The sequence below is a fragment of the Panthera leo genome, chromosome D1 (genome assembly GCF_018350215.1).
Source record: "Panthera leo isolate Ple1 chromosome D1, P.leo_Ple1_pat1.1, whole genome shotgun sequence".
Taxonomy (NCBI): Eukaryota; Metazoa; Chordata; class Mammalia; order Carnivora; family Felidae; genus Panthera; species Panthera leo.
Genome location: NC_056688.1, coordinates 64,481,945 through 64,509,753, shown reverse-complemented (window position 1 = coordinate 64,509,753; position 27,809 = coordinate 64,481,945). Strand labels below are relative to the sequence as shown.

Below are 27,809 nucleotides of genomic sequence, written 5' to 3'. Positions count from 1 at the left end.
GACTCACACATAATTCCATTCACTGATAATCTCACTCTACCCTCCTCCCGAGGCAGTCCATGTTCCTTATCCCCGTGAAATAGGTAATGTCATTTTACCCACGGAGTAGGTAATGTCCACAAACCCATGGAGTGGGGAACATTGCCATGTTTATTTATTCATACCTGCCTCATTCCACAACAGATTGGGGCTCTGTATCTATCAGAACTGTGGATAATTGTGCTGTATGCATGGGGTGAGTGATTCCATTCTGCCAGAGATCTACTTAGATGCTATGGGGGGCGGGGGGGAACATCTCTTCATTGCCTACAGTCCCGCCCTGAGCTTGGCAGAGTTGGCAAAACAGCTGCAGGCACACAAAGCCAACCCTCTCATGTGACCAACCTGGAAAGACAGAGGCCTCAGCACATGACACAGACCGGCACCACAGCCTGAGCTTGTGACCCACACTAGGCTGAATTGGACAAATGCGTGGGAAAGATTTGAAGAAGCCCCTCTGGACAGGCACAGCTGCCCTCTGTCACCTGTGCCACTTGGCATGCCTGCTGTGAGAGGGAGCCGCTTGCCTGCTACCTGGCTTCCATCCAGATTCCAGAATCTTTACCAAGGGCCTCAGTGTGCTGGGGAGCTTCACAGGGAATCCCAGCACAGACAGCACTTCCTGAGAGTTTGTATGCTAAGGGCACGTAGGCAAATATAACCTGATGAGGGTTATTTGCTTCGTGTCAGTTTTATTGTGTTTCTAGCAAGAAAAGAGACACAGGGGAAGGTAAAACAAGACGAGGCTACAGCGGGGGTCCTCACCCTTAGGCTGGTTTTCTGGGGGAAGTAGCTTTTGAAGGGCTTATAGGAATGTCTTGTGCAGACATGAAAAATGGCCAAAGGGGGCAAACCATTATTTTTAGGATGAAATGATGAACGTATTGCTTACAAAAGGTTGGGTGAGCAAACACACATATTCGATGCTTCCTTGGGCAATGGAAAGACTATGGGATTTGCAGTATCTTCTAGCCCTATTTTCATTTTGTGGCTGTGTTACTTTGGCTCACCTCAACTTTTCTCATCTCTAAGCTGGCAATTATAAAGACTTCTGTATGTCTCAGAAGAAGACATGGGATGGGGATTAAACGACGTACATAGGTGCAAACACTTTGTAACCAGCAAGTGGTATTCACATGTGAATGGTTTTGCTTCACTATTTTATCTACTTAGCTTGGTGGCAGGGCAGAGCTAGAGGAAGTGGAGATTCAACATCAGGAAAATATTGTACTTTAGTGGGGCACTGACAGATGGAAGAATATCGATAGGTATTTATGAAAGAGGAAAGAACTTCAGGAAAGGCCAGGAGGGAAGCCAGGAGTACTAGGCAGTGGCCTTCATTTCTAATTGCTGGCTGAGGGGAGCAAAGAAAAGGATGGACGTAAGCTGGATCAGAATGTGGAAGGCCTAGAGAGCCCGGAGGTTTGGACGGGTGATGGAAGTAGAAAATGTCTGAATGACACACTCTCGTCTAAGGTCTTGGAAAACACCTCAGGCCATCACATCCAGGGAAGGATGCATATGCAAGCCTGCTTCTACACCCTATGCCTGTCTGTGATCAGAGGGACACAATAGTATAAAGGGGCTGTGGCCTCAATGTCCTGGAGAGAAGTGTCCACAGCCACAGTGCCTTTCCTCCTTGCTGTAACGCATTACTCCAGAGGTTGCTTTCTCTTTGTCTGGAGTTTGTAAATGATCTGGTTTCCATCATTCCAGGCATAGAGCTGCTTATCTCTGGGGTTGTAATGGATCACGGAATGACTTCTCGGCCTCCTGGGGAAGAACAGTTTGGGCAGATCCTCCTCACCGATAGTGCCCAGCGGATCATAGACACAGGTGACACGATGGGGGCCATGGCCACCAGAACTATAGACCACATAGAGAACCCCACACAAAAGGAATGCGGCTTCGGCATCCTGGCTTCTGCATGGGGTGTCCCATGAGTGTTCCACTCCCAGTGTGCCAGGTTCAATTTTTGTGAGAACCAAATGGCCAGAGATGCCTGGCCCTGCATGGATGGCCCAGAGCCCATGCTCATCCACAGCCAGGTCAATGTATGTTGACGGGGAGTGCTGGTAGACCAGCGCTCGGCCCGCCCCTCCCGGGAGCAGCATTCGATCTTCCACAGTCCTCCTCTGCAGATTATATTTGATTATCTCATTGAGAGTCCCTTGGTTGTGAAAAAACAGAAAACCTTTGTGGATCACTTGGCCTGTTCCCTGCCAGGAATGCGTTAGGATGAGCTTCCGTGGGGCTGGCTTGGTGCTATCCTCCATGAATGCCCGCATGTTTGCAAATTCCCACAGAGTTTTGTTTCTGGATCCGATTAGGAAATAAACCTTTTGGGAACTGCTGGCAGCATCTTTCATCCAAGAGCCATGTGTGTCCATAGTCTTCTTCACTATTTTCAGAGACTTTATGCCCATCAACATGTTGTCACAGCCTGGCAAAACAGGAGAAAAAGGAGAGAGACTTTGTAAACATGAGAGGTCTGCTTTTTCTCACAGATTTCTTTTTTTCCCCTGCTTATTGTTGCATAGTTTACACACTGTGTTACATTAGTTTCACCTGTACAACATTGTGATTCAACTTGTCTATATGTTATGCTTGCTTACAGCAAGTGTAGCCATCTGTCACCATACAACCCTATGACAATACCATTGACTATATTCCCTATGCTATCTATGCCTTTTATCCTCATGACATTAATTTCTTTTTTTTTTTACTTTTTTATTCTTTATTTATTTTGAGAGACAGACAGAGCATGAGTGGGGGAGGAACAGAAAGAGACACAGAATCCGAAGCAGGCTCCAGACTCTGAGCTGTCAGCACAGAGGCCGATGTGGGGCTTAAACTCACAAACCATGAGATCATGACCTGAGCCGAAGTCAGACGCTTAATGGACTGAGCCACCCAGGCGCCCCATGATGCCTGGTCATTAATTTCTTAACTGGATGCCTGTACCTCCCACTCCCCTTCACCCATTTTGCCCTTTCCCTCGCACCCCAAATACTAGTTTGTTCTCTGTATTTATGGGTCTGTTTCTGCTTTTTTTTTATTTTTAAGATTTCATATATAAATGAAATCATATGGTATTTGTTTTTCTCTGATTTATTTCACTTAGCATAATACCTTCTAGCTCCATCCATGTTGTCCCAAATGGCAATATTCCTTTCTTTCTTATGGCAGAATAATATTTCATTGTCTATATACCGTATCTTCTTTATCCACTTCTCTGTTGGTGGACACTTAAGTGCTTCTGTGTTTTGGCAATTGTAAATAATGATGCAGTAAACACAGGGATGCACATATCTTTTCAAATTTAGTGCATTTTGGTATTTTTGGGTAAAAACCCAGTAGTGGAATTACTGGATTATATGGTATCTCTATTTTGAGGGACCTCCCTACTGTTTTCCACAGTGGCTACAACAATTTACATTCCCACTAATAGCACACGAGGGTTCCTTTTGACTCCACATCCTTGTTATTTGTCTTTTTTGATACTAGCCATTCTGATAGATGTAAGGTGGTAGCTCTTTGTGGGTTTGATTTACATTTCCCTGATGATTAGTGATGTTGAGCATCTTTTCATGTATCTGTTCTCACTGGTTGCTTTTTTTTCCCCTTCAGTGTCTAGAATAAAGTTGTCACACATAAATCAATCACAACTTATAGTTTGGTTCAAAGAATCAAAGAACTAAATGAATAAATGGGTCTCTGTTAAGGGAGTTGCTGTCGAATTATAAGAGTCAACATTTTATTCAAGTCAGGATATAAACAGCTATTTGCTGGGTCAGAGACCCTGTTCACTTTCTTGGGGTTGACACAGTGAGAATCACTTAGGTGTGAAGCCACCTAGTTCAATTCCATTTGCAAAGATCTTACTGGGTATCTACTGTGTACTTAGCTTACAAGTCTCCCAGAACCATGTTAACTAAGTATTGAGAATAAAAAAATATATATAATATCAATCCTAAACCTTGAAGAGATCACCTTCTAGTGAAGGATTCTGGCCCTTAATACTACTAGAACTTTATAAGAACTCTATTCATCCATCCACTTATTTATATGAATGCACGCATTTGGTCAGTCAGCAGACAATGGATACCTCCAAAAGGCAAGGTACTGAGATAGGTGTTATGGGGTACAATAGGCTGAGGTACAGTGATAAATCAAGAATGGTTCTTGCTTAAGAGGCACCTAACTACAATATGAAGTTTAAAGTGAATTTTTTACAAAAGGACAGAGAACGGTGCTGTCATTTAAGGAAGGGGATAATGTGTATTTGAATTGACCCTTGAAGGATGCCATTCAGAGATGGTTGGGAATAACATTCTTTACAGTTAACAAAACCACATTTGGGAAAGTCCTTCAGGGTCAGTGTTAGGAAAGTAGTGCAGCGTTTAAACCAGTATAAACTACATACTTGTTCTTGCCCCAAACTAGATGCATAAAACAAAATCGATTGAAACCAGCTCTGTGCCTGGAACACTGACGGTGGGGCTAAAGAATATAGATTTTATTGTATAGGCAGGTGAAGAACTACTGAAGTTTTTGAGCAAGAGTGAATCCTGGTCAAGATTAATTAAGCTGGCAGTTGTGTGTATGATGGATACATGGGAGGGAAACCAAAATCAGGGAAACCAATTAGGAGAGTATTTCTATAATCCAAACAGGATCATAAGGGTCTAAAATAGGTGGAGGAAGATGAAGTTAAAAAAAAAGGTGGGGGGGCGCCTGGGTGGCGCAGTCGGTTAAGCGTCCGACTTCAGCCAGGTCTCGATCTCGCGGTCCGTGAGTTCGAGCCCTGCGTCAGGCTCTGGGCTGATGGCTAGGAGCCTAGAGCCTGTTTCCGATTCTGTGTCTCCCTCTCTCTCTGCCCCTCCCCCGTTCATGCTCTGTCTCTCTCTGTCCCAAAAATAAATTAAAAACGTTGAAAAAAAAATTAAAAAAAAAAAAAAAGGGTGGGGTTACATTTTTCCAGCTTTTCTACTTTCCTTCGTGCAAAAACCCTCCCTTCTTGGGGTGCCTGGGTGACTCGATTAAGCGTTGGACTCTTGATTTCGACTCAGATCATGATCTTACAGTTTCTGGGATCAAGTGCAGAGCCTGCTTGGTATCCTCTCTCTCCCACTCTCGGCAACAACCCCCACCCCCGCAATAAATAAATAAACTTAAAAAAAAAAAAAAAAACTTCCTTCTTTGTATCTCATGCTATCAACTCCTTCTAGTCTAAATCACTGAGAGCTCTCCAGGACACTACCCATATGCATTAGGAACCTGAGCACTTCCAACCTCTTCAGCTCCACAGTACCTTGCTTTCAACCTACTTTAGCACCCCCCTCCATGTCCATACTCTGGATCCCCACCCCCCCATCCCCTGGAACTGTTCCCTATGAGAAATGTAAAATTCTACTATCCTACCCTCTGCAACAACACTTTGCCTTTCCATTTCTCACCTCTTTGCTCTTACCCCCTTTGCTCTTCCATTTCCCTGGGCCCTGGAGTCCCTTGACCTCTGCTTTCTCCCAGGCTGTCAGCCTCCTTTTCTATCCAACCTGGACCACTGTAATACTTCTCTCACTAGTATGCTTACCCCCCTAGTTATTCCACAATATGCACTCTACAAAAATCCGTGGCCTTGAGTCAATCCAAACCTCTGTCTGTGTCCCAGAGAGTTGCGTGCGGTGGAGAAGATCTCCCAAAGGTGCCCCTGCACATACGGCGTCTCCATCCTCAGCTGGGCCCTAAGTACATACTGCTCTTTTCATGGTTAGTCCCCTATCTTCCACATAGCAGGTATCTTAAATCCCACCCCCATACACTCACACTCTACCCCATCAGTCTCTTTACCAACAGCAGATTAATTCCTTTGCAAAAATAAATACCACCAGACATGAAGTGCCTCCACCTCTGCCCCTCACTTATAAACTTCTCTTAAGTTGTTCCTACCCTTGCTATCCTCCCACACATCTTAGAAGAGGCCACATCATTCCTCCTGTGCAAGACTAATTCTTTCACTTGTGCTCTGATCTCACTCTTTCCTGGCTTCTTCTTGATTCCCTCAATGAATTGCCTCCTTTCTGTTATCTTTAATTTCTCCTTCATGGCTAGTTCCTTAGCTTGTAAACACTTTGCCTATATTAAAAAACAATTCTCCCTCAATTAGGCCCCATTTTCTAGTTACTTCACTCTTTCTGTCATTTTACATAGTTTCTGTTCCAGAACAGTTTGTTCTCTGGATCTACTTCTTCACCTCCCATCTTTCACTTCAAAATAACTCCGCAGAAATCACCCTCCATAATGTCACTGGGGACCTCCAAACCGAAAACTCAGACCTTTACCTTCATATCTTACTTGATCTTCCCATAGAATGATGGTATTGATTAATTCCTTCTTCTTGAAGATTTCTTTGCCCTTGATCTTTGTGTCACTACAGTCTCTGTGTGTGCCTCCTACTTGCTTCTTCTCTGCTTATGGCAGTGACAGTATCTGTGTTCACTAAATGCCATTTCATTTTCCTCTTCCCTACTTCTATATTCTCAGCTTTCTTTGTAGTTAGGCTGCATCCACTGACCCGTGTTCTGTCCAAAGAGATGTGGACAGAAGTGGTGTGAGCCATTTCGACCTGGCCCTTAAATATGCTATCTTCCAGATGACCTTCATGTTTTGGAATTCTCATGGTGTCCAAGCTAAAGAGGGATATGGGCCAAGATGAAATTTGTTCCACTGGTCATTTCAGGACCCATTAGGACTGAGTCATCAGCTCTAATGATGAACTTGTTGGGACTGCACCATTAGACAGTCTACAGAGTTACAGAGATAGAGAGTGGTGGCTTACTAGAAGCATGAGGAATCCTGCAGGTATCCCTCAAACCTTGCCGAGGTCTGTATCATAGGTGGGACAGGAGCTGTATGGGCCTCTCTCCTTGACTCCTGGAGCATTTTGTAGTGGAATTACAGGTGTATAACAATCTTTCTGGGACAACCGAGCTCTCTGGGGGTTTCCCTCAAACCTTTGCAAAGGCTTGGTATAAGAAGCTGGATGGGCTCATGGGTTGTCACTTTCTTCTTAATAAATGTTTGGGTTCTGCAGGACAACTGGGGACTATCTAGAGTCAGAGGACAGAAACAGGGTGAAGGGAGAGAAACTAGACATGAAGAAGAGAGGTGCATACCCAGAGAAGTCCCAGAGGTTCTGAGCTAAGCATTTCAGCAAACTGCTTGTTCTGCCAGCTGTTTGGCCCGCCATCTTACCACAGTTCCTTAATCAATTCACCATACACTATTATTATACCTTCTCTTCCCTCCTCAAGCCTTCATCATACCCTCCTTACTTTCATATGAAGATCTTGCCTCTTATTTCACTTTCTAATGTACCCCATTTCTCTCTTGCACTTTATAATAAAACTCCTCAAAGGAGGAACTTCCTCACCTCCAATAATGCCCTAAGCCATTCAAATCAGACTTCAGGCTCTCACTGATCTAAACTTCCCTGCCTATGCCACAGAATCAGTTCTTCTCAAGGTCACCAACAACCTCCATGTTGCCAAATCCAGGGGTCAATTCTCAGTTTTCATCTTAACCAACTTCTCAGCAAAATTTGATTTCTTGATTGCTACCTCCCCTTGAAACCCTTTTGTGTGGATTCTGGAACACCCTTCCTCTTGTTTGTCTTCCCATCTTTCTGGATTTTTTTTTTTTTTTTTGCATCCATTGTTGGTTTCTTTTCCTCTCCCACCCATAAGTGCTTTGTCCTCACACCCCTTCTGTCTATAATCACTTTCTGAACCACCTCATTCTATCTCATGGCTCTGCATACCATTTCAATTCTAATTAATGATAAATTCTGAAGTTGTCTCTGGAATGACATCCTATCAGGATGTCTACTAAGTCCCAAACCCACTTATCCAACTGCCTGCTCAGTAGCCCTACTTGGATACCTTCAAACTTAACCTGTTCAACATAGAACCCTTGCTTTTATATCCCAAACTCTTTTTCTCCCTACTCTTCCCATTTTAAGCAAAAACCATCAACAAAGTTTCTTATCTATAAGTCATTTTTTTTTTTTTTTCCGAAGGGCAGAGGGAGAAGGAGAGAAAATCCTAAGAGGATTCTTGTGCCCAGCATGGAGAATCCTCCACGTTTGGCTCCGAGCCTGATGTGAGGCTCCATCTCACAATTGTGAGATCATGACCTGAGCTGATATCAAGAGTTGGGGGACTCCTGGTGGCTCAGTTGGTTAAGTGGCCAATTTCGGCTCAGGTCATGATCTCACAGTCTGTGGGTTTGAGCCCCGCATCAGGTTCTGTGCTGACAGCTCAGAGCCTGGAGTCTGCTTTGAATTCTGTGTCTCCCTCTTTCTCTCTCTCTGCCCCTCCCCAGCTCATGCCCTGTCTGTCTGTCTGTCTGTCTCTCTCTCTCTCTCAAAAATGGGTAAACATTTAAAAAAAAATTTTTTTTTGTTAAAAAATTTTTTTTTTAAAAAGTCATAAGCTTAACCAAGCCACTGAGCCAACCAGACTCCCCTAGAAGTCATTCTTAACTCCTTTCTCTCCATCTTCCCACCACCACCAAGTTCTGATAGTAAAACTAACCTTTAAATTATGTTATACTTAAATTAAAATGCTCAAGGGGCGCCTGGGTGGCTCAGTCAGTTGAGCCTCTGACTCCAGCTCAGGTCATAATCTCATGGTTTGTGAGTTCGAGCCCCACGTTAGACTCTGTGCTGACAGCTCTGACCCTGGAGCCTGCTTCAGATTCAGTGACTCCCTCTCTCTCTGCCCCTCCCCTGCTCACGCTCTGTCTCTCTCTCTCTCTGTCTCTCTGTGTCTCTCTCAAAAATAAATATTAAAAACAATTTTTTTAATGCTCAAATATATTTCTTTCCTCCTCTTCCCACCATTCATCCCTGTACTCCCTGAATTCTTCCCTCTTGCCTAGACCACTACAGTGGTCTCTAATTTGTCTCTCTGATTTTACTCTGGCTTACCTATAATATGCTCTCCACAAAGCAGTAGAAGTAATCTTTTTAAAAACATAAATTATGTGGCTGACCTGCTAAACCCATTCTCCTAGCATTCTTGGAATAAAATCCTAACCTCTTACTCTGTCCTAAAGTACCTACATGATATGGCAGCTGTATCCTCCACTCTCCGCCCCGGCTCACTGTGTTGTGATTACACTGGCTTTCTTGCTATTCCAGGAGCATGTCAAGTTTGTCTCTGCCTCATGGCTCTTGTACTTGTGATTCTTGCTGCCTTGGGTACTCTTTTCCTTGATCTTCCCACAGTCTGTTCCTCTCATCCTTCAAGTCTTTGTTTCAATATCATCTCCCTAAGGGGCTTCCTGTGACTACTGCATCTAAATTTAAAATGACCTACGACAACATCTTTCTTATTTCCTTGAGATCACTTGTCATATTCTGTAATTATGTCATCTGTTTTATTTATTAGCTTATTGACCTTCTCCCCCACTAGACTATAAGCTCCACAAAAGTAGGGCTTTTGTCTTCATGTTTACTGTTGTACCGCCAATGCCTAACTCAGTGCATTGTGGGTTCAATAAATATCTATTGCATTAATGAGGGAAATAGATTCATTCAAACAGATGTTTTTCTAGGGCCTTCATAGTACTGTGCATCTGGAGTTCTGACCACAGGCCTGTCTTAAGTAAATAATAATTTGTAAAGTACTTTAAAGCTTTTAAGATACTTTCAAATCCATTATTTCATTTAAAAATCTGACACAAGGTTCTTATCAAGGAGCATATGGCAGGAGTGGGCGTGGGGAGCAACTCTAGCTGGGGAGAGCAGAGCCTCAGCAGGTCAGTCCTTTCCAAGGTCAGGTCATCAGTGGCTGCTCCCAGATGCCCAGAGGCCTTGCCTGGTCCCTACCGTGGCCAGGGACAGACTTTGGGACAAAGTATAGAAGTCTCTTAGCCATCAGTTGCCACCATATCCCCCTGTTGACATGCTTTGCCAGCCCGAGGGATTGTTTCCCCTTGTTTCTGGGTCCACTTCAGCCTGGTTACAGTCATCACCCCTCGTCTGTGAGGGATAGGTTCTAAGACCCCAGGGGATGCCTATATATCTATATCTGTATCTATATCTATATCTATATCTATATACACATACTATGTTTTTCCCTATACATTATACATGGACACTTGTGATAAAGTTTAATTTATAAATTAGGCACAGTAGAGATTAACAACAATTATAATAGAACAATTATAACAATATACTGCAATAAATGTTATGTGAATGTGGTTCTCTCTCTCTCTCTCTCTCTCAAAAGTATCGTACTGTACTGTACTCACACTTCTTAGGATGATGTGCGATGATAAAATGCCCATGTGATGAGATAAAGTGAGGTGAATGACATAGGCACTGGGACACAGCGTTTAGGCTACTACTGACCTTCTGACGTTCGTCAGAAGGAGGATCATCTGCTTCTGAAGTGCAGTTGACAGCAGTCACTGAAACTGTGGAAAGCAAAACCACAGATAAGGGGGGATTAATGTATAGGAAGCATTCCCCCTGGGGAAGGCAGAGAAGGCTGCTCCAGCTACTTTAAACCTTAGGCGCTGCAGGACTGCTAACAGAAGGCCCCTCACCAGGCTGAGCCTGGGAGGCGGGCGGTGGGGGGTGGGGGGGTAGGGGCAGCTCCAGGCTGTGGCTGGAAGAAGGAGGAGGGGGCTGTTCTGTTTATCAGGGCCCCATATCTGCCAGGTGAAGTGTACCTTTTCTCAGCTTCCCAAGCGGAGTCTGTCTCCTGCGGATGCTTTGCTCTTCTCACACTCTCTGGTGATCATGGAGGGTGAATGAATGAATGAATGAATGGGGGTTTAAGTTTACAACTGCTCATAAATGTCTTTAATGGGGAAGAGGAGGGGTCCATGGGCCACCAGAGAAGCTCAGAAACTGTTTCTGATTGGAGAACAAGCACAAAGCCTTGAGAAGTTAATAAATATGTACAAATACACATAATGTGCTTGGTATGGTGATACTTTATTTACATCAACTTGTCTAGTTCGTACAATAAGCCTAAGTGGTAAATATTTCAAACTCCATTTTCTAAAGGAAAAGAAAGGCTTGGATAAGTTACTTAGAAGGTCACATGGCTATAGGTTCTCCTAACTTAAAGTGCGCCAGGAGGCAGAGCTAACCAGGAACCCTCCAGCCAGCCCCAGGGCAGGCCCATCCCTACAGGAGGACAGTCAGCAGACTTACAGCCCAGCTACAGAGGGGGACTATGGCTAAGAACAAGGCACATTCAATGTCTCACGAGTGAGAAAATGTTCATTTAATATACAGCAGAAACTAATTCAACCATTCTTCTTTCTCCTTCTATTCCTCCTTTCTCATGCAGAATCCTTAGAGAAATAGCAAAACAAGAAGAGTGTTGATAGATGGTTTTGATTAGGCAGAGACAGTTGTGAGAGTGCAGAAACACACAACTGCCCCTTGTGCTCCTCCGATCCTTCCTTTGTAGAGGGAACCCAGCACTGGGAGTCAGAGACCTGAATGCTCTGAACCCCATCTCTGGTTCTCCATGTGTCTCCCTGAAAGTCCTTTGGCCAATCCGCCCTTACCTATCCTAGCCTTAAAATGAGGAGTTCAGCTGGAGTTTTTTCAGGGCAGATAGTCTATGGTTTTTATAAATTCCTCTTCTTTTTGGAATTTGGAGGAAATATACTTATAGTGTTTGAGTAAAAGGGTAAGTTAGAAGTCCCTTCAGTGCTTTTCTTCAGAGAGAGATAATTAGCAGGAGAAAAGAGCTGAGGAAGAAATACATTTAAAAGCTTTGAGCTCAACAAAGATGCAAATTATTTAACAGAGACAATGACAATGAAGGATCCAACTGCAAATCAGAGAATGCAAATCTATGGTTTTCCCTCAAGCACAATTGGAGACAGGCAATTAGGACAGAGTGTGGCCCAAGGCCTCACAGTGATTTCATATACAAATAACACTCTTTGAATTTTTAAAATACTTTTTCCCTTATTTAATGGCAATACTCTCCAGACCTGGTGAGACTTGTTCCTCTATAGGGAGTGATGCAACTCCCCCGTGGTTATGTTTTAGAAACATGGTCTGGATGTTGGTGGAGAATGGACTGGGGGTAGGGGTGGGAAAGAGGGGGCACAGGGAAACAGGTAGAGAGTCTGTAGGTACAATCCAGATCAGAGATATCCAAATAATGATGGACATGGCAAAATGAGTAAGGATTTGGGAAAACCTTAGGAAAATAGGGGTCAGGTCTTAGCAACTTGGTAGATGGAGGGAGCCCTCAAGGCTAGGGGCGATGGAATGCACAGGAGAGCAACAGAGAAGGGAACCCAGGTTTGCTTGGGGAAAACAGGGATGAATTCACTAAAAAAAAAAAGAGAGAGAGAGAGAGAGAGAGAACGCCAGGGGCACCTGGGTGGCTCAGTCGCTTGAGTGTCTGACTTTGGCTCAGGTTATGATCCTGCTTCTTGTGGGTTGGAGCCCTGCACTGGTCTCTGTGCTGACAGCTCAGAGCCTGGAGCCTGCTTCAGATTCTGCATGTCTCTCTCTCTCTCTCTCTCTCTCTCTCTCTCTTTCTCTCTCTGCTGCTCCCCCACTCACATTCTGTCTCTCTCAAAAACAAATAAACATTTAAAAAAATAATAAAAAATAAAAAAAGAGAACTATAAAACCATGAGTATTTTGACTGCTTCTTGGAATTCTGTGCTATGAAACTTGACTTTTTAAGCACCTGGATTGTATTCAGGTTAATAAACAGTCAATACCTATCAGGTGACAGTACAATGTTAGGCTCTAGGATGACAAAGATGGAAGCTCTCAAATGAGCAATTAATTAGAAAAGCTTTGAGCCAGCCAGTACAATGAAATTGTCAGCATGGACTTAATTTCTTCTAGAAATTAGGGCTGTTTCATGCTTTCTGCTACAGAATAAGTTTCAGATATCTCTGCACGGCACTCAAGGTCCTTCATCTGACCTCCTCTTGGCACTTCCCCACCACACTGGGCTGGTCACCGGTCACCAACTTGCCATGACCTCTTACAAGTCTTAGACTTCATCCATATTTTTCCTTAGCTTTCCATATTTTACCTTCACTCACTTGGGATACATCTACTGGTCCTTCAAAACCAAATTCTCTGGCCCCTACAGGGCAATCTGTTGCTCCTCCTTGTGCGTCCCAAGCACTCTGTGCAGGTGCCCCCAGAGCAGTTCTGGTGCAGAAGTGGATTTGCTGCACCAGAGCAGCAAATTCTGTCTAATTTGTTTTTATCCATAGCTCCTGGGACCCACTACATATATCCTGTCTATTTAATCTCTTACTGCTTACTGTCCACAAACTCAGGAATCAATTTGATTCAGAGAATGCAGTATTAGTGTCCAAACTTACTATCCCAACTCATGGTATGCCAGCTTAGAAATCAGATTTGAATGGCAAGAGGTATGGGCAGACATGAGCAGGTGCTATTTCACACTCTTGAGTGCCTGGGTAGATGGATGGCAGGAAAGAGGGAAGGCTGGCTTGTGGGAAATGGTACTTAGTGAGTGAGCCACAGTAGGATTTGGCTTTGCACGACTGTGAATCCAGGGCTTTAAAAGAGCCTGGCATACAGCATATGTTGGTTTTGGTGAGTCCTACAGAAGTCTGTAGTAAATCTATATTAGAGGTTTTTCTAGGTTCCCAGACTAACTTCAAACTATTCCATGGTACCCAGTGTCGTACCGTGACAGCCTCCCTTTATTGGTGATTAGCAGCAGCTTGTGAGAAAGAAAACAGACTTGATACATGGCTGGTAGCCTGCATGGCTCTGTTCTCCAGATCAAGTTGAGAACTTCACAGGAGCGGATGGAAGCCTGCGAGATGTGTGAATGCGAGTGTGAGTCTGGCCTGCTTCCACTGTGGGGTCCCTCTCGCTGGAATCCAACACAGCCAGACTCCTTCAGATGCTTCCTTTTGGAATTGGCCAGCTCTCATAACCTCCACACCTTAGCTGATTTTCTTCCATGGTATTTATTATCTTCTATCTGACATGCTTTAAATGTATCCATTAACATATTTATCGTTTGACTCCCCTCAATAGAATGTAAACCCCAGAAGGGCAAGGCTTTGTCTAATCTGTTGTTTTTACTGTTGTATGTCTGTCCTAAAAGAGCCATCTGGCACACACTATAATTTTTCTATTTTAATTATGAATACGGTAAGTGTCAACAGATATAAATTACATCAAGAAAAATTCTTTGGGGTCCTGAATAACTTTTTAGAAGTGTAAAAGGTTCCTGAAACTGAAAGTTTGAGAATGCTGTCCTAGCGGGTCCAGGCTGGTCAACATGCATGGGAAGTGAGGCATTGAAGTGGGCAGTCTCTGAGGAATTTCCGATCAAACAGTTCCATTTTGAACCAATTTTCTGACTGTTGCAACATTTAAGCATTCCAAGGTTATAATTATGAACATTTTTGTTTTTGTGTATTGTTCATTTCAAAAATGAGCTGGTTCTTGTGGGTTTTTCTTGCATAGTGTTTTTTTCTTTATTTTCTTCCTGTAACATTCTTACCAAACTAAAAAAGATGGAAATGTTCTTAGTTTCTAGGTGTGGTACTGCCATTCTCCCATTTGCTTGGTTGGAAAACAGAGTCATTTTGACATTGTACCACAGATTCTTCCTGTGAGATAAGTCTCACTTCATCCTGTTCTCATCCTTCCTGTCTCAAAGTCTAGGACTTGCTCTCTTGAACTTGAACTTTGCAGCAGCCTCAAAATCATCAGTCACACTAATGCGCAATTTACTGCTTCCATATAGAAATTGGCATATGTAAAAACTGATCTTGATTACTGCCTCTTTCCAGGAGCATCAGGACCTTTTGGCTTTTGCCTTATGAGATGTTGTTGGAGGTTCTAGTGGAAGTGTGGGCTCTAGAGCCAGGCTTGGAACTTGCTTTGGCCCAAAGAATTCAGTACAAGGGACCAGACCTTTAGTAGGCTTGTGCCTCCTTCCTCAGAGGTCTGCCTCTATCATGGGAACAAGCCCGCCCAGGTTCACTTCCTGAAATATCAGGGACCATGTGGAGGAGACCCAAACCATCCCAGCTGAGGCCCTCCTCAACCAGCCATCCCCTGGGCAATGTGCCACTGAAGAACCCACCCAAGAGCAGCCAAGCCTGGCCCGGACCAACAGAACTGCCCTGCTGTCCTATAGACTCCTAAGAAATAATCAATGATTATTGTTTTAACACACTAAGTTATAAAGTGGTTTGTTTTGCAGCATTCTTGTGGCAGCAGAGAATTGACATGGGTGGGGGTGGAGGGATGGAGAGCAGAAATGGAGGCTGAGATGAATCTAGTGTGTCTGGGGCAGGGGAACACGCTCCTAGCCAGAGCGTGGGAGGGAGATGGGGCTGCATGAAATACTCAGCACCATAGTTTCGTCATCTAAAAAGAAGTCATAATTGTATCTCCCTGGCACGGGTGTGGTGGGTTTTGGGCAACATAACAGACAAAGGGCTTAATATAATCTTTGGCAATTAGTTGCCTCCACTCTCTAATAAACTATTCCCCAAGGTCAGAAAATATTGATTTCTACTCTGTTCCAGGCACTGTGATAGACTTGGAAAGCACAGTATGAATAATGTAGGGGTGCATGAACTATATTTTGTTTTCCGAATAGCACATCAGACACAGCATAGAGCATTGAGAGGATGCGAACAGGCAGTAGTGACATAAGATGAGGCTGAGAAACATTCAAAGTTCATATGTTCAGCTGTTAGCATGTTATCTACCTTTTTACAATAAAGGTAAATACAGTAAATATAGTCTATATGATATTCATAGTTTTTATTTAATCAGAAGATGCCACTTTCATGGAGAATAACAAAATAGTTAAAGAAAGCTAGGTTGGGGTCAGGTTGTAAAGGGCTTTCTTTTTTTTTAAATTTTTTTTCAATGTTTATTTATTTTTGAGAGACAGAGAGAGAGATGGAGTGTGAGTAGGGGAGGGACAGAGAGAGAGGGAGACACAGAATCCAAAGCAGGCTCCAGGCTCTGAGCTGTCAGCACGGAGCCTGACGCGGGGCTTGAACCCATGAACCATGAGATCATGACCTGAGCCAAAGTCAGACCTTTAACCAACTGAGCCACCCAGGAGCTCCAGAGGGCTTTCTTTATATTATGTTATGGGGTTTGCTTTAACCCATAGGTTGTGGTTACCATTAAAGTTGATAAAGCAATGATGCAGTAAATCTGGCAATATAACCCTGGTAGCAACATAGGACAGAGCCCTGGAACGGGGAGAGGCTGGCAGCAGGAAGCTTGGTCAGCAGGCTCCTGCAGTAATCAGGACCAGAGATGATGAGAGAAAAGTGCAGATGGAAAAAATAAATTTGAGGGATGTTCAGAAGGAAATATGTACTGGATATGGTGACTGGTCAGATGAGGGCCAAAGAGATGCTTCTGAGATTTCTAGCACAGGAAAAGTGTGTGTGGAACTCTTCTGCTAACTCATGGGGGGACAGAGATGAGTGTTTTAATTTTAAATGTAAATGGGGGCACCTGGCTCAGTCAGTTAAGCGTCAGACTCTTGATTTCAGCTCAGGTCATGATCTGGCGGTTTGTGAGTTCGAGTCCTGCACCCAGCTCTGCGCTGACAGTGAGGAGCCTGCTTGAGATTGTCTCCCCCTCTCTCTGCCGCTTCCTGCTCCCCCCTCAAAAGTAAAAATAAGCAAATAAAAAATAAAAATTTTAAATCTAAAAATTTAAAACATAAAGTAAATGAAGGAAAGGCAAATAATTAAAAACCAAGGAGGTAGGGGAAAATTTTTGACCCTTCTTGGCCAGGGTTTAAAAGAATGATTTAAAGTAATCTGTTTGTGGGGTGCCTGGGTGGCTCAGTCGGTTGAGTGTCCAACTTTGGCTCAGGTCATGATCTCACAGTTCGTGGGTTTGAGCCCTGCATCGGACTCTGTGCTGACAGCTCAGAGCCTGGAGCCTGCCTCAGATTCTGTCTCCCTTTCTCTGTACCCCTCCCTGGTTCTCATTCTGTCTCTGTCTCTCTCTCAAAAGTAAATAAACATTTAAAAAAAAATTAAAGTAATCTGTGAGTAGGAATCGTCATCAAACAGTGACCAAGGGGAGGGACATGGTCTTCATATGTGTCCCACAACGAGATCACAAGAAGCTGGGCCTCCTGGGTGCAGGCACGGAGTCTCGGAACAGTGGGCTCCTACCTCAAGTGCTTCCGTGACAGGCTTGGAGATGGCCTGCCTGGTTCTCTCTTCTGTGTACACCCATCCTCCCCTACTGCCAGTCTGTTCCATGCACAGTGGCCAGAATGACCTTCCCCAACCTCTGTCTGAGTTCTGACACATCCCTGCTCACCACTCTTAAGCACAACAGCATGATGGGAGAGGTTAGAATGTGGAGGAGTCAGCCGCCTTGGTCTGAATCCCAGCTCTGGCATCAACTGGCTGTGAGACCTTGGACAGATTGCTCATCCTCTCAGTGCCTTGATTTCCTCACGTACAAAATGGGGGATAACTATAATACATATACATAGGGGTGCCGTGAGAATTGGATGATATAACCCAGTAAGGTAAATTCTTAAAGATTATTCAGTTAATGAACACTCACTAAATATTAGCTACCATGAGTCACATTATTTTCATTTCTCATAGGTTGAAAGCGTCAACTGGCTTAGCATGAAGCCCCTGCCCAGTTCTCTCATCTGCTCTCCACAACTTCTTCCTCCACCTGAGGTCTGAATGCCAAGCGCCATTAGGCCTCTGTGCTTCCGCAGGCTGTTCCATTTGCTTGAAGCAGCCTCTACTCTATTCTCCATTCAAATCGTTCTTTTCCATTATTAAAACTCGGCTTGAGGGTTACTTTCCAAATTCCACAGTCCCTCCCCACCCATCTCCACAGCAACCCTGACCTTGCTAAATTACTCAATGCCTGCCCCTGTGCTTCTGGTGAGAGCAGTCAACACTCTGGCTGTTACCCCGGGTTTGTTTAGATGGCCTCCCCACTTGGCTGTAGCTTCCTGAGGACAAGGATGTTACCCTATTCAATGTCCCATCTCTGATGCCTGGCACCATGCCAACGGAGACCTGGAATTCACTAGACATTTGCTGAATGAGTGAGCAAATGAATGAGTTATAGAGAGACTGAATGGGTGCTCACTCTACCTGGAGCCAAAAGCCATCAGCTGAAACAACTTTGGGACCGTCTATTAGTATCCACAATGATGGGACTGGAGGTATCTTCTTAGATTGCAGGCCTTCCAGATGGATAAACAAAAGAAGTGCTGTGTATATAGGCCCTTCTGGACCCAGCACGGTGACCTATGGAACCCTGCCGGAGATGGCCCAGGATAAGCATTATATACATCTCTGGTGTTGCTGGCCCTATATTGCAGCAACTTCTGGGTAGAAATGTGCGTGTGCACACAAGTGCGTGCGCACACACACACACACACACACTCTCTCTCTCTCTCTCTCTCCCTCCCTATCTCTCTGTCCTGCACTTCACTTGTGTGTACACTCTCAATCCCCTCCTTTATAGTAAATACATTGCCACAAATTAGAGTTATACCTCTCTTAATGTTTTGTGCCCTGTGTCACAAACTAGTGGACCTTGGGAGTTGACTCACAGAGATGTTTTATTTGGCTGCCAGGGGGTTTTTTTTTTTTGTTTTGTTTTTTTTTTTTTTTTTCGTTTTGTTTTTAATGGCTTTGAATATAGGGCAGGCACATTTATAATACCTGAATGGATCCCACAGGCATTTAAATGTGCAGCAACAGATTTTCTTTTTGAAACATGATCTAACAAAAGATAGGAGTTATTTAATTCAGGAGAGAGAGGGTTACTTGAGGTCACCTACATGCGGCCTTGCAATAAAAGTTGCTGTGCTGAAACAGGAAATAAAGTAAAATCTGCTATAATGGCTTGTTTTGACTGCCTTTAGAATTTTTCTTCACAAGCTATTTGCGAGTTAAAAAGAGGTTAATACTCTTATCCACACAAGAATGTAGCCTGCAGAATCTGCAAAAAACTGCTAGATAAATTCTCAATCTGGGTATCTGAGGCAATGTGCTTTGCCCTAAGTTGCCAAGTGCAATGCAAAATTTCTTTTTACTAATAACAGAGTGCCAAAGACTTCGAATGACTTTTAAATATAAGTTGGATTATGTACAGCAACGTTCAGTCATTACATTCTAAATTCTGTGTGTGTGTGTGTGTGTGAGAGAGAGAGAGAGAGAGAGAGAGAGAAAGGGAGATGGAGACTGAAGGAGAGAGGAAGAGAGAAAGTGTGCATGTTGGAGTTAAGATTTAAGAATTTGACCTAACCCCAAAACATCCCTGGGATTGCTGCCCTCACGTGAACACCATTTGCAGATTGTCTCTAAATAAAGCCTAAAGACTTGAGAACAGCTCTATAGGAAATGGCTTCATTACAGAACAATTCTATCTTATTTATCATCCCCAGTATCTGACCCTTTCTGGTTGACTGAGAAATATTCCAGGAATAAATGCAAACCATTTTAGACTGATGTCAGAATTTTCTCGAAGTATCCTGAGACACAGGGTAGAATCTCCCAAGGAAGCTGCGTCATTCTCTCCCTATGGGATTTCCAAAGAAACTCTCTCTCTCTCTCTTTTTTTTTAAGAGAGAGAAAGAGCGCAAGTGTGTGAGGGCAGAGAGAGAGAGAGAGAGAGAGAGGGAGGGGGGAGAGAGAGAATACCATGAGAGGCAGAGGGGCAGAGAGAGAGAGACAGAAGTGGGGCTCACCCGATATGGGACTCGAACTCATAAACCATGATATCATGACCTGAGGCCAAGTCAAATGCTTAACAGACTGAGCCACCCAGGTGCCCCCCCGAAGAAACTCTCTTTAGAAGACAGTGTATATGTATGAATGAAACCCTGTGATGTGAAACACCCTCCCTGGCCTATAATCCCAAGGTGTTTCCCCACACACAAGGGTGCTGACTTGAATCTTAAGGATTTTAGTGGGAGCTCTGTAGCTGGCTCAGTCCCTTCTGGCCAAGGTTAGAAGATAGGAAGATCAGAGCCTTGTAGGAAGAAAGTCGATACATGTAATTAGTGACACCAGCTAGGCCTAGTGGACTAGAGCACCAGGTAGGCAGAGTTCTAAGATGGCCCCCAAGATTCCTTCCCCTGGTGGACGTACCCTACATAATCCCCTCCCCTTGGCTGTGTGTGACATCTGTGAATATGACAGGATAGCACCCATGATTTGGTTACATAACAAGACAAAGGTGGAGGGATTTTGCAGATATAATTAAGGTCCCAAGTCAGTTGATTCTGAGCTAACCCAAAAGAAGGTTATTATGGGTAGGCCTGGCTTATATCACATACAAATTCTTAAGAGGGACTAGGCTGAAGAGAAACACTCTCCTTCTGTCCTTGAAGAAGCAACAACGACATTGTGAACTGCTGATGTCAATGGGCAACACAAGCCGAGGGCCTCAGTCTTAGAGCCGTAAGAGAGCAAATTCTGTCAAAAACTTCAGTAAGCTTGGAAGAGGACCCTGAGCTCTGGGTGAGAATGTAGCCCAGCTAATACCTTGACCGTACCCTCCCGAGGCCTTGAACAAAGGGAGGTGAAACTGTGCCTAGACTCCTGATCCACAGATTCTCTGAGATAATAAATGTACCTTGTTTTAAGCTGCTAAATCTGCAGCAATTTGTTACTCAGCATTAGAAAACTAAGATAGATATAGTTACTAACAGAAATGGCAAAAAAAGAGGGGCACCTGGGTGGCTCAGTTGGTTAAGCATCTGAATTCTGCTCAGGTTATGATCTCGCAGTTCATTGAATTCGAGTTCTGCATGGGGCCCTATGCTGACAGCTCAGAGCCTGGAGCCTGCTTCGGATTCTGTGTCTCCCTCTCTCTCTGCCCCTTCCCACCTCGCACTGTCTCTGTCTCTCTCAAAAATAAATAAATGTTAAAAAAAATTTTTTTTAAACAAAAAAGAAATGGCAAAAAAAGGAAAAGTGGGGGATGGGCACAGAATACAAAACACAGAAAAGTCTATTCTTGAGTGGAGAAACTCTGAAAATAATACGTCAATACTAATCACACAATTGTGGTTGTTTACAGGTTTGTCTTCCCCTAAACTAAGCTCTGAGGCGACTCTGCCATCAGTATCTCCTCTATGGACAATTTTTACAGCCTCCTCCACGGGCCACACTGATCTAGACTCTGTGAATACAGACAGGAAGATGTCTGTATGTTTATGGTCTGGTTGAGGAATAAATACACACACATATGTGTGGTTGAAAGTATTAATGCTCCCTTGGAGGATTTAATGAGCTGCTCCAGGAGCACCAGAGGTCAATCTGCCTGGCAGAAGGGATTCACAGAGAATTCACAGCATTTTTGAGTCAAAAAGGGGGAATAAGAAAAACTATATATATAATATATATATTATAATATATAATATATATTTAATTGCAACTGCATGTGGGTAAAGTGTGAGAGAAGAAGCAGCCGGAAATGAACTTGAGTCATTTCGTAAAGGGCCTTTCTTATATAAAAGGCCAAGAGATTTGAATGGAAATTTTGGTGTTGATAGTTCTACACAGAGGAGTAATGTGATTAATTTTGTATTGTGGGGAGGTCTGTGTGACAGCAGATAGGAGGCAAGACCGGAGACAAGAGGAGCAGTAAGAAAGGAAACTCAGAGGACAGACATGTTCTGCTCACGCCTTTATCCCTACTGTGTAGTACAGGGCCCGTCCAGGGGTAGGGGTCAAAAGTGTGGAATCTTAAACCAATGAATCATCAGTCAAGGGCTCCAGAGGGAACAGGCATGGAAGAAGCAATCTCTGAAAAGTTGAAAGTTTTCACTCACCATGGAAGAGGGAATATTTCAGGCCTCCAGTGTCTGAGGGATGAGGCAGATGATAAGGGTTCAAAGAGCAGCAAGTTCAGAATCAGGACCTCTGCTGGGCTCTAGCTGGAGAAGAAAGGGGCAACCCCAAGGCCTGAGGGGCTTAGCCAGTCCAGGGACCAGGGGCAGCTCAGGGATCTAATCTAGCACCACCGTTCAGGATCAGGGTCCTGCCTGACCCCTGGCAGGAAAGCTCAGGTACACTAATAATACCCAATCCTCCTCATCAGCTTTTTAGGCAGTCTCTGTTCATCCTCTCCTGGATCATCCTTACCCTTTCCCTCCTTCTCTCACCCCATGTTTATCCCCAGTTGCTCCCTCTCAGAGGATGATTCATCTCAAGATAATGTCAAGGCCAAAAAGGATCACTCATTCAACCAACTTGATCAACTGCTTCATATTATAGATAGGCACCCTTCTCTCTGCCTTCTGTTCTCCTTTCCATCAAAACCTAATAACTCCTCTGACCATGCTGACAGTCTCTCCAACAATCCATTCATTTGTTCACTTAGTTATTCACTGACAAATATGTGTTGAACACAGACACTGTTCTGGGCACTGGGGCACAGCATTGTGCAGGATCGTATAGAGCTAACATTCTAGATGCAGAGGCAGAAAATAAGCAGTGAGCAAATAAATGAACTAGAAGATTTCAGAGTAATAAGTTTTCTGAAAAAACAAATAGTAGAGTAATAGTGCTCCAAAACTCCTCCTGGGTTTCTTATCTCAACGTATTTGAGACCAACCACCCAAAACCTAAGTCAAAGATCCAGAAAGTGTCCTGGACTCATCATTTTCAGTCATTTTTCACCTTTAATTATGAGTCACCAAGCCATGTGGAGTCCAACTCTCAATGGCTCTCAAATCCATCCGCCCTTCTCTATCTCAATGACACCTAACGCAGACACCATCACTTGTTGCCCCAATTGCTACAGTAGTCCCCCACTGGTCTCCTTTCTCTAGTCTTGCCCTCTTCCTTCATGTCATGTCCCTGATGAACATTGTTTAGTGGTTCTCTATCATTTTTCCAATCAAGTTCAAACCCCTGAGCTTCACATGCAAGGTCTTTCATTGAACCCTACAATCTTGTTTCTTGTTTTGCAAATGCATCTGCCCCACTGAGCTTCCCTTCGGCCATATCTGCAGACCTACATGCCAAAGTGTTCTATACTCTCATGCCTTCAGTATATTGTGCCCTCACCTCACGTACCCTTTGCTCATGTTTCTCTAATACTTTGTTTAAAACTCAGATCAAGGGGCACCTGGGTGGCTCAGTCGGTTAAGTGGCCAACTTTGGCTCAGGTCATGATCTTGCGCTTTGTGAGTTTAGGCCCCAGGCTGGGCTCTGTGCTGACAGTTCAGAGCCTGGAGCCTACTTAGGATTCTGTGTCTCCTTCTCTCTCTGTCCCTCCCCTGCTTGTGATCTGTTTCTCTCTGTCTCTTAAAAATAAATAAACATTTTAAAAAAATTAAAAAAAACCTCAGATCAAGTGTCACATCATTTAGGAAGACCCATCTTATGATGACCCATGGAGTTCTTATCAGGATTACACTGAGAGGATATATGAAACCTTTAGCACAATGATGACACTCAGCTTTTATCTTATTTCTCTGATGGAATTTCTCACATTTGGGACAGACACAATTAACATATAAATAAAGTTTTCCTATTTGCAGTGAAACCATCTCAGAATACAGACTCTGAGCTGGGTGACTTGTCTCCCTCATTGTTTTAATAAAATGGACTCATGCACAGGAAATTTTTTTTCTCGCTTATGTTTTTCTTGCTTGATACTCGTTATTATAATTTGAGCTCCTAACCATTATTCTTAATGGCCTAGAAGGGATTTGAACAGGATCCCAAGATGGAAGACAAATCCCCTAGATATCACCATCCTGACAACACAGTAATGATTCACTGCAGTCCTCAGTCCTGAGGGTTGACCAATGCCATTTACAATTTCAGACTATTTCTTGGCACATTAGCAGCCGCTGCCTACTCTCAGGGCACCGGGGGAATCTGCCAACCTTCTACCCTCCCTGGAAGGATCTGGTACCACACACCTCTTCCAAACCAAGGTCTATCTGGAGATGTGCTTCCCTAGCTGACCTCTGACACTGAAGCCCTGACCTTCTATGGGGGCTTTAAGAACTCTCTATGAAAGGAAAAGCTGCTTTCTGAGAAGGACTTTTTCCTTCAGACACCTGTTCCCTGGTAAGGTTTCCCTCCCAGAGCCTGCCCCCAAAACTGTACATCTGGTTCTTACTCTCATACCTGGCCAGACCCCTATCTGTGCCGAGTCTGTGTCTCTGAATGTGAGTCCCTACAAGGGCTGTAAAAGACATGGTTCTCTTACTCGCATTCAGCAGAGTCCGGATCTTTTTCTCTTCTTCGGCCTCTTGGATGAGCTTTTCTGCCAGGGTCTTGTCCTCTGATTCCAGGCATATGTCAGCTTCCCGCAGGTACTCCAGGTAGTCTATCTCGCGCTGGGCACGTTCGACTCTCAGGGCCAGGTTAGCCACTGCACTCCTATACTCACTGGTGGAGGTCTGACATCTTCCCAGCATAACGGATATGTTTTTTGAGAACTCTTGGAAGTCGTGAATGTATGCCCTCGTTGCTTGGGTACATTTTTCCAGTCCTTGCTTCAGTCAGAAAATAAATTCTCAAATTATTGCTAGTTACTTAAATTGGTCAAGAATACAAATAGCTATCATTCGCAGAAAAATATTTTTAAAATACAAATAATCAGGGGTGTCTGGGTGGCTCAGTCAGTTAAGCGTCCAACCTCGGCTCAGGTCATGAGCTCGCAGTTTGTGAGTTCAAGCCCTGTGTCGGGTGCTGACAGCTCAGAGCCTGGAGCCTGCTTTGGATTCTGTCTCCCTCTCTCTCTGCCCCTCCCATGCTCATGCTCTGTCTCTCTCTGTCTCTCAATAATAAATAAATGTTAAAAAAAATTTTAAAAATCCCTCAGGGTGAGAACTGTATTACTTTGTAAGTGTCCACATTGGTCAACAGTGACTGCCACCTGGGATTTGACTTCCTCTCCAAGTCTTGACCAGGGTGGGAAGATCTATAGGAACCATATCCCCATCTTTTAAAAAATCCACATTCATAGCAATCAAAGTGTCTGCACTTTATACCCTTTTCTGCAGAAAAACTTTTCAGGTATTGAGGGAAACCTGCAGGAATCCCAGGGCAAGCTAGTGCTAAATGCAGGGGGCCCAGGGTTGAGCCTAATTCTGGCACTTTCAAGGAGGTACCCTGGGGAGGAGCTGTCTGAGGAAAGAGCAAGTAAGGCAAGCAGCAAGAGGCCATGGCCTGGGACCATCTTGTTCCCTGTCCCCAGCCTCAGCTGGTTGGCTGGACATTAGGAAATGCGTTCAGCCTGCTCTTTGGAATTATTTTACTTAACCAGATCATCAACTAATTTGGACTTTAAAAATATTCATGAAGATATAGAAAATAAATATTGGAAACAAGAGTGTCTTTGGGAAAAAAAAAAGTGTCTTTGGAAAAAGGTAAAGAATTTATCAAAATTTAACTTGTACAAAAGCAAGGCAATTGAGTATGAAATAATGGCAACTCCAGGGGTATGCCAAAGGCTAGGGCACAGGGTTACATTTGTCGCTGGGAGCCTGTCTGTGCTGCAAAAATGGTGGGTTTTACAAATTTTAGTGAAGTGGCAGCTGCAACCCATGGGGAAGGGGACCCCCAACACTTTCTCTCTAACACTGCTGAAATCTACTCATTTCTTTTCTTTTGAGAGAGAGAGAGAGAGAGAGAGAGAATGAGGCAGAGCATGAGTGGGGGAGGGGCAGAGAGTGAGAGGGAGACACAGGATCCGAAGCAGGCTCCAGACTCTGAGCTGTCAGCACAGAGGCCAATGTGGGGCTCGAACTCACAAACCATGAGATCATGACCTGAGCAGAAGTCAGCGCTCAACAGACTGAGCCACCCAGGCACCCCTGAAATCTACTCATTTCTAAACCCAAGTGCAGTTTGGCAAAGGAGCTAAGATGTAGCCTCTTGATATAATACCATAACTTTTTACAGTGGCCTAATATTTTATCATAAAAAGACAAAAGGAAAACTAACATCTACTATCATACTGATATAGTAAAATACAAATAAAAAGTGACCAAAATTTTTAAATTATTTTTTGCTTTTAATGTTTATTTATTTTTGAGAGAGAGAGACAGAGCATGAGCAGGGCAGGGGCAGAGAGAGAGGGAGATGCAGAATCGGAAGCAGGCTCCAGGCTCTGAGCTGTCAGCACAGAGCCTGATGCAGGGCTTGAACTCATGAACTGTGAGATCATGACCTGAGCTGAAGACTGACACTTAACCGACTGAGTCACCCAGGCACCCCAGAAGTGACCAAAATTTTTAATTTTCATATTTAAATAATGGAACTATTGAATAATAACAACACTTTGTAACATTTACCGCCATGCCAGGCAATGTTCAGAATAGCCATAGGAGATAAATTCTATTATCATCCCCACTTTACAGATGAGAAAAACTGTCAGATCAGACCACAAAGTGAAGCCTGCTCAAAGTTTGAGAGTGGTGCAGCCTGGGCTCTGGAGCCAGCTCTCTGAACCACTAGATGATAAAAAATCTCAAGTGTAATGTTGGCAATGTATTTATGATTTATGTGGGGAAAGTGCATCCCAGTAGAGAGGGAAACAGGGGTAGGATAACGTGACTTCCGGGAGGCATGTTCCCCGGATCAGGTGCACAGGTGCTACCTACCTCCAAGACTTGAAAGCGCTGGTAGATGTAGTGCACCATGGCCGGGTCCTGGGCACACTGTGGAGGGAGCAGGAGAGCCGCAAGGAACAGAACCAGGAAAGCAGATGCTTGCTGAAGGGCCATCATTGTCCTGCAAATCACCCAGGGGTGGAATCTCCTGTGCTGTGCTTCTCCAAGAAAACTCAAGGGTCCAGGTAGCAGTCTCCCACTTTCTAGCCACTGCTGTGAAAATCCTCCACAAACAGCCAGAGAGCAAAGCCTGCTTGTTATTCCACCAGATGCGTGATCTCACTTTGCAAGCCAGTGATCAAGTCCAGCTGTTGGCAAGCCAGTCCCTGGAGGCCTTGCAGGTCGATGTGGGGTAGAGAGTTCCTTGGGTCCATCTGCTATTATCACCCTTCACACACACTGATCCAATCCAGGCTAGTGGCTGGACCCTCTTGCAGGCCTGGGTGAGTGTGCACTGGGGTGGGGGTAAGGGTGGGGAGGGCAGCCCTCCTCCTCTCCTTGGCTCCTTGCATTTTACTTCTGCTTTCCTCCTCCCTAGCGGATTCTGCAGTCCAATCACAGGCCTGACCCAACACAAACCAAACCACCCCCAACTTCTCAGAGTTGGAATTTCAGTTTAGTTTCTGGCAAAAATTCCCAGGATCCTTTTCCCAGAAGTCCGGTTGGGAGACCCCACCCCTCCTCCAGACTCTTTGCATTCCTGCAGCTCTTAAAGGCACAGCAAGGAAAAATGAAAGCTTGGAGACACCCCTGTGTCTGAACAGCCAGGGCACAGGGCTGACTGCCCCTTGGGGAGAGAGATACAATGAGCCACAGGCCTGGCTGCCCCAGGTAGCTGAAAAATCGGAGGATGGAGCTCAGAAGAATTTTATTAAGGGACAAAACAACAGCTATCTGTACAGTGATGCTTCCAAAACCAAGCCTTCGGGACACTGAACTCCTCTGTAAGGAAGTCCTTGAGTTTTCTCAATCTCTAGAAGCAGAATCTCCTTCCTGAAGGTTCAGGTCAGCAATTCACAGGATGCAACTCCTGCAGGACCTGGTCCTGTTGAAGATACATCACATCCCAAGGGCAAAGTGGTAAAT

General features: G+C 44.3%; 1 protein-coding gene across 1 annotated transcript; it reads right to left on the bottom strand.

Annotated features, from left to right (window-relative positions):
* Window positions 1-711: 711 nt before the first annotated feature.
* OLFML1 (olfactomedin like 1) lies at window positions 712-26,929 on the bottom strand. Its single transcript, XM_042906597.1, has 3 exons — window positions 26,715-26,929; window positions 24,314-24,602; window positions 712-2,482 (listed from the first exon to the last, which is right to left on the bottom strand). The coding sequence occupies exons 1-3, from the start codon at window positions 26,838-26,840 to the stop codon at window positions 1,692-1,694; spliced, it is 1,206 nt and encodes a 401-aa protein (XP_042762531.1). The 5' UTR covers window positions 26,841-26,929; the 3' UTR covers window positions 712-1,691.
* Window positions 26,930-27,809: the final 880 nt, after the last annotated feature.

Bases quoted from the DNA above. Each gene is read 5' to 3' on its own strand.
- OLFML1 (XM_042906597.1), bottom strand. From the start codon at position 26,840: ATGATGGCCCTTCAGCAAGCATCTGCTTTCCTGGTTCTGTTCCTTGCG. The intron at 24,603-26,714 runs GTAGGTAGCACC...TTCTGACTGAAG, and splicing joins AGCGCTTTCAAGTCTTGGAG to CAAGGACTGGAAAAATGTAC. The intron at 2,483-24,313 runs GTAAGAGAACCA...CTGTTTTGCCAG, and splicing joins CCGGACTCTGCTGAATGCGA to GCTGTGACAACATGTTGATG.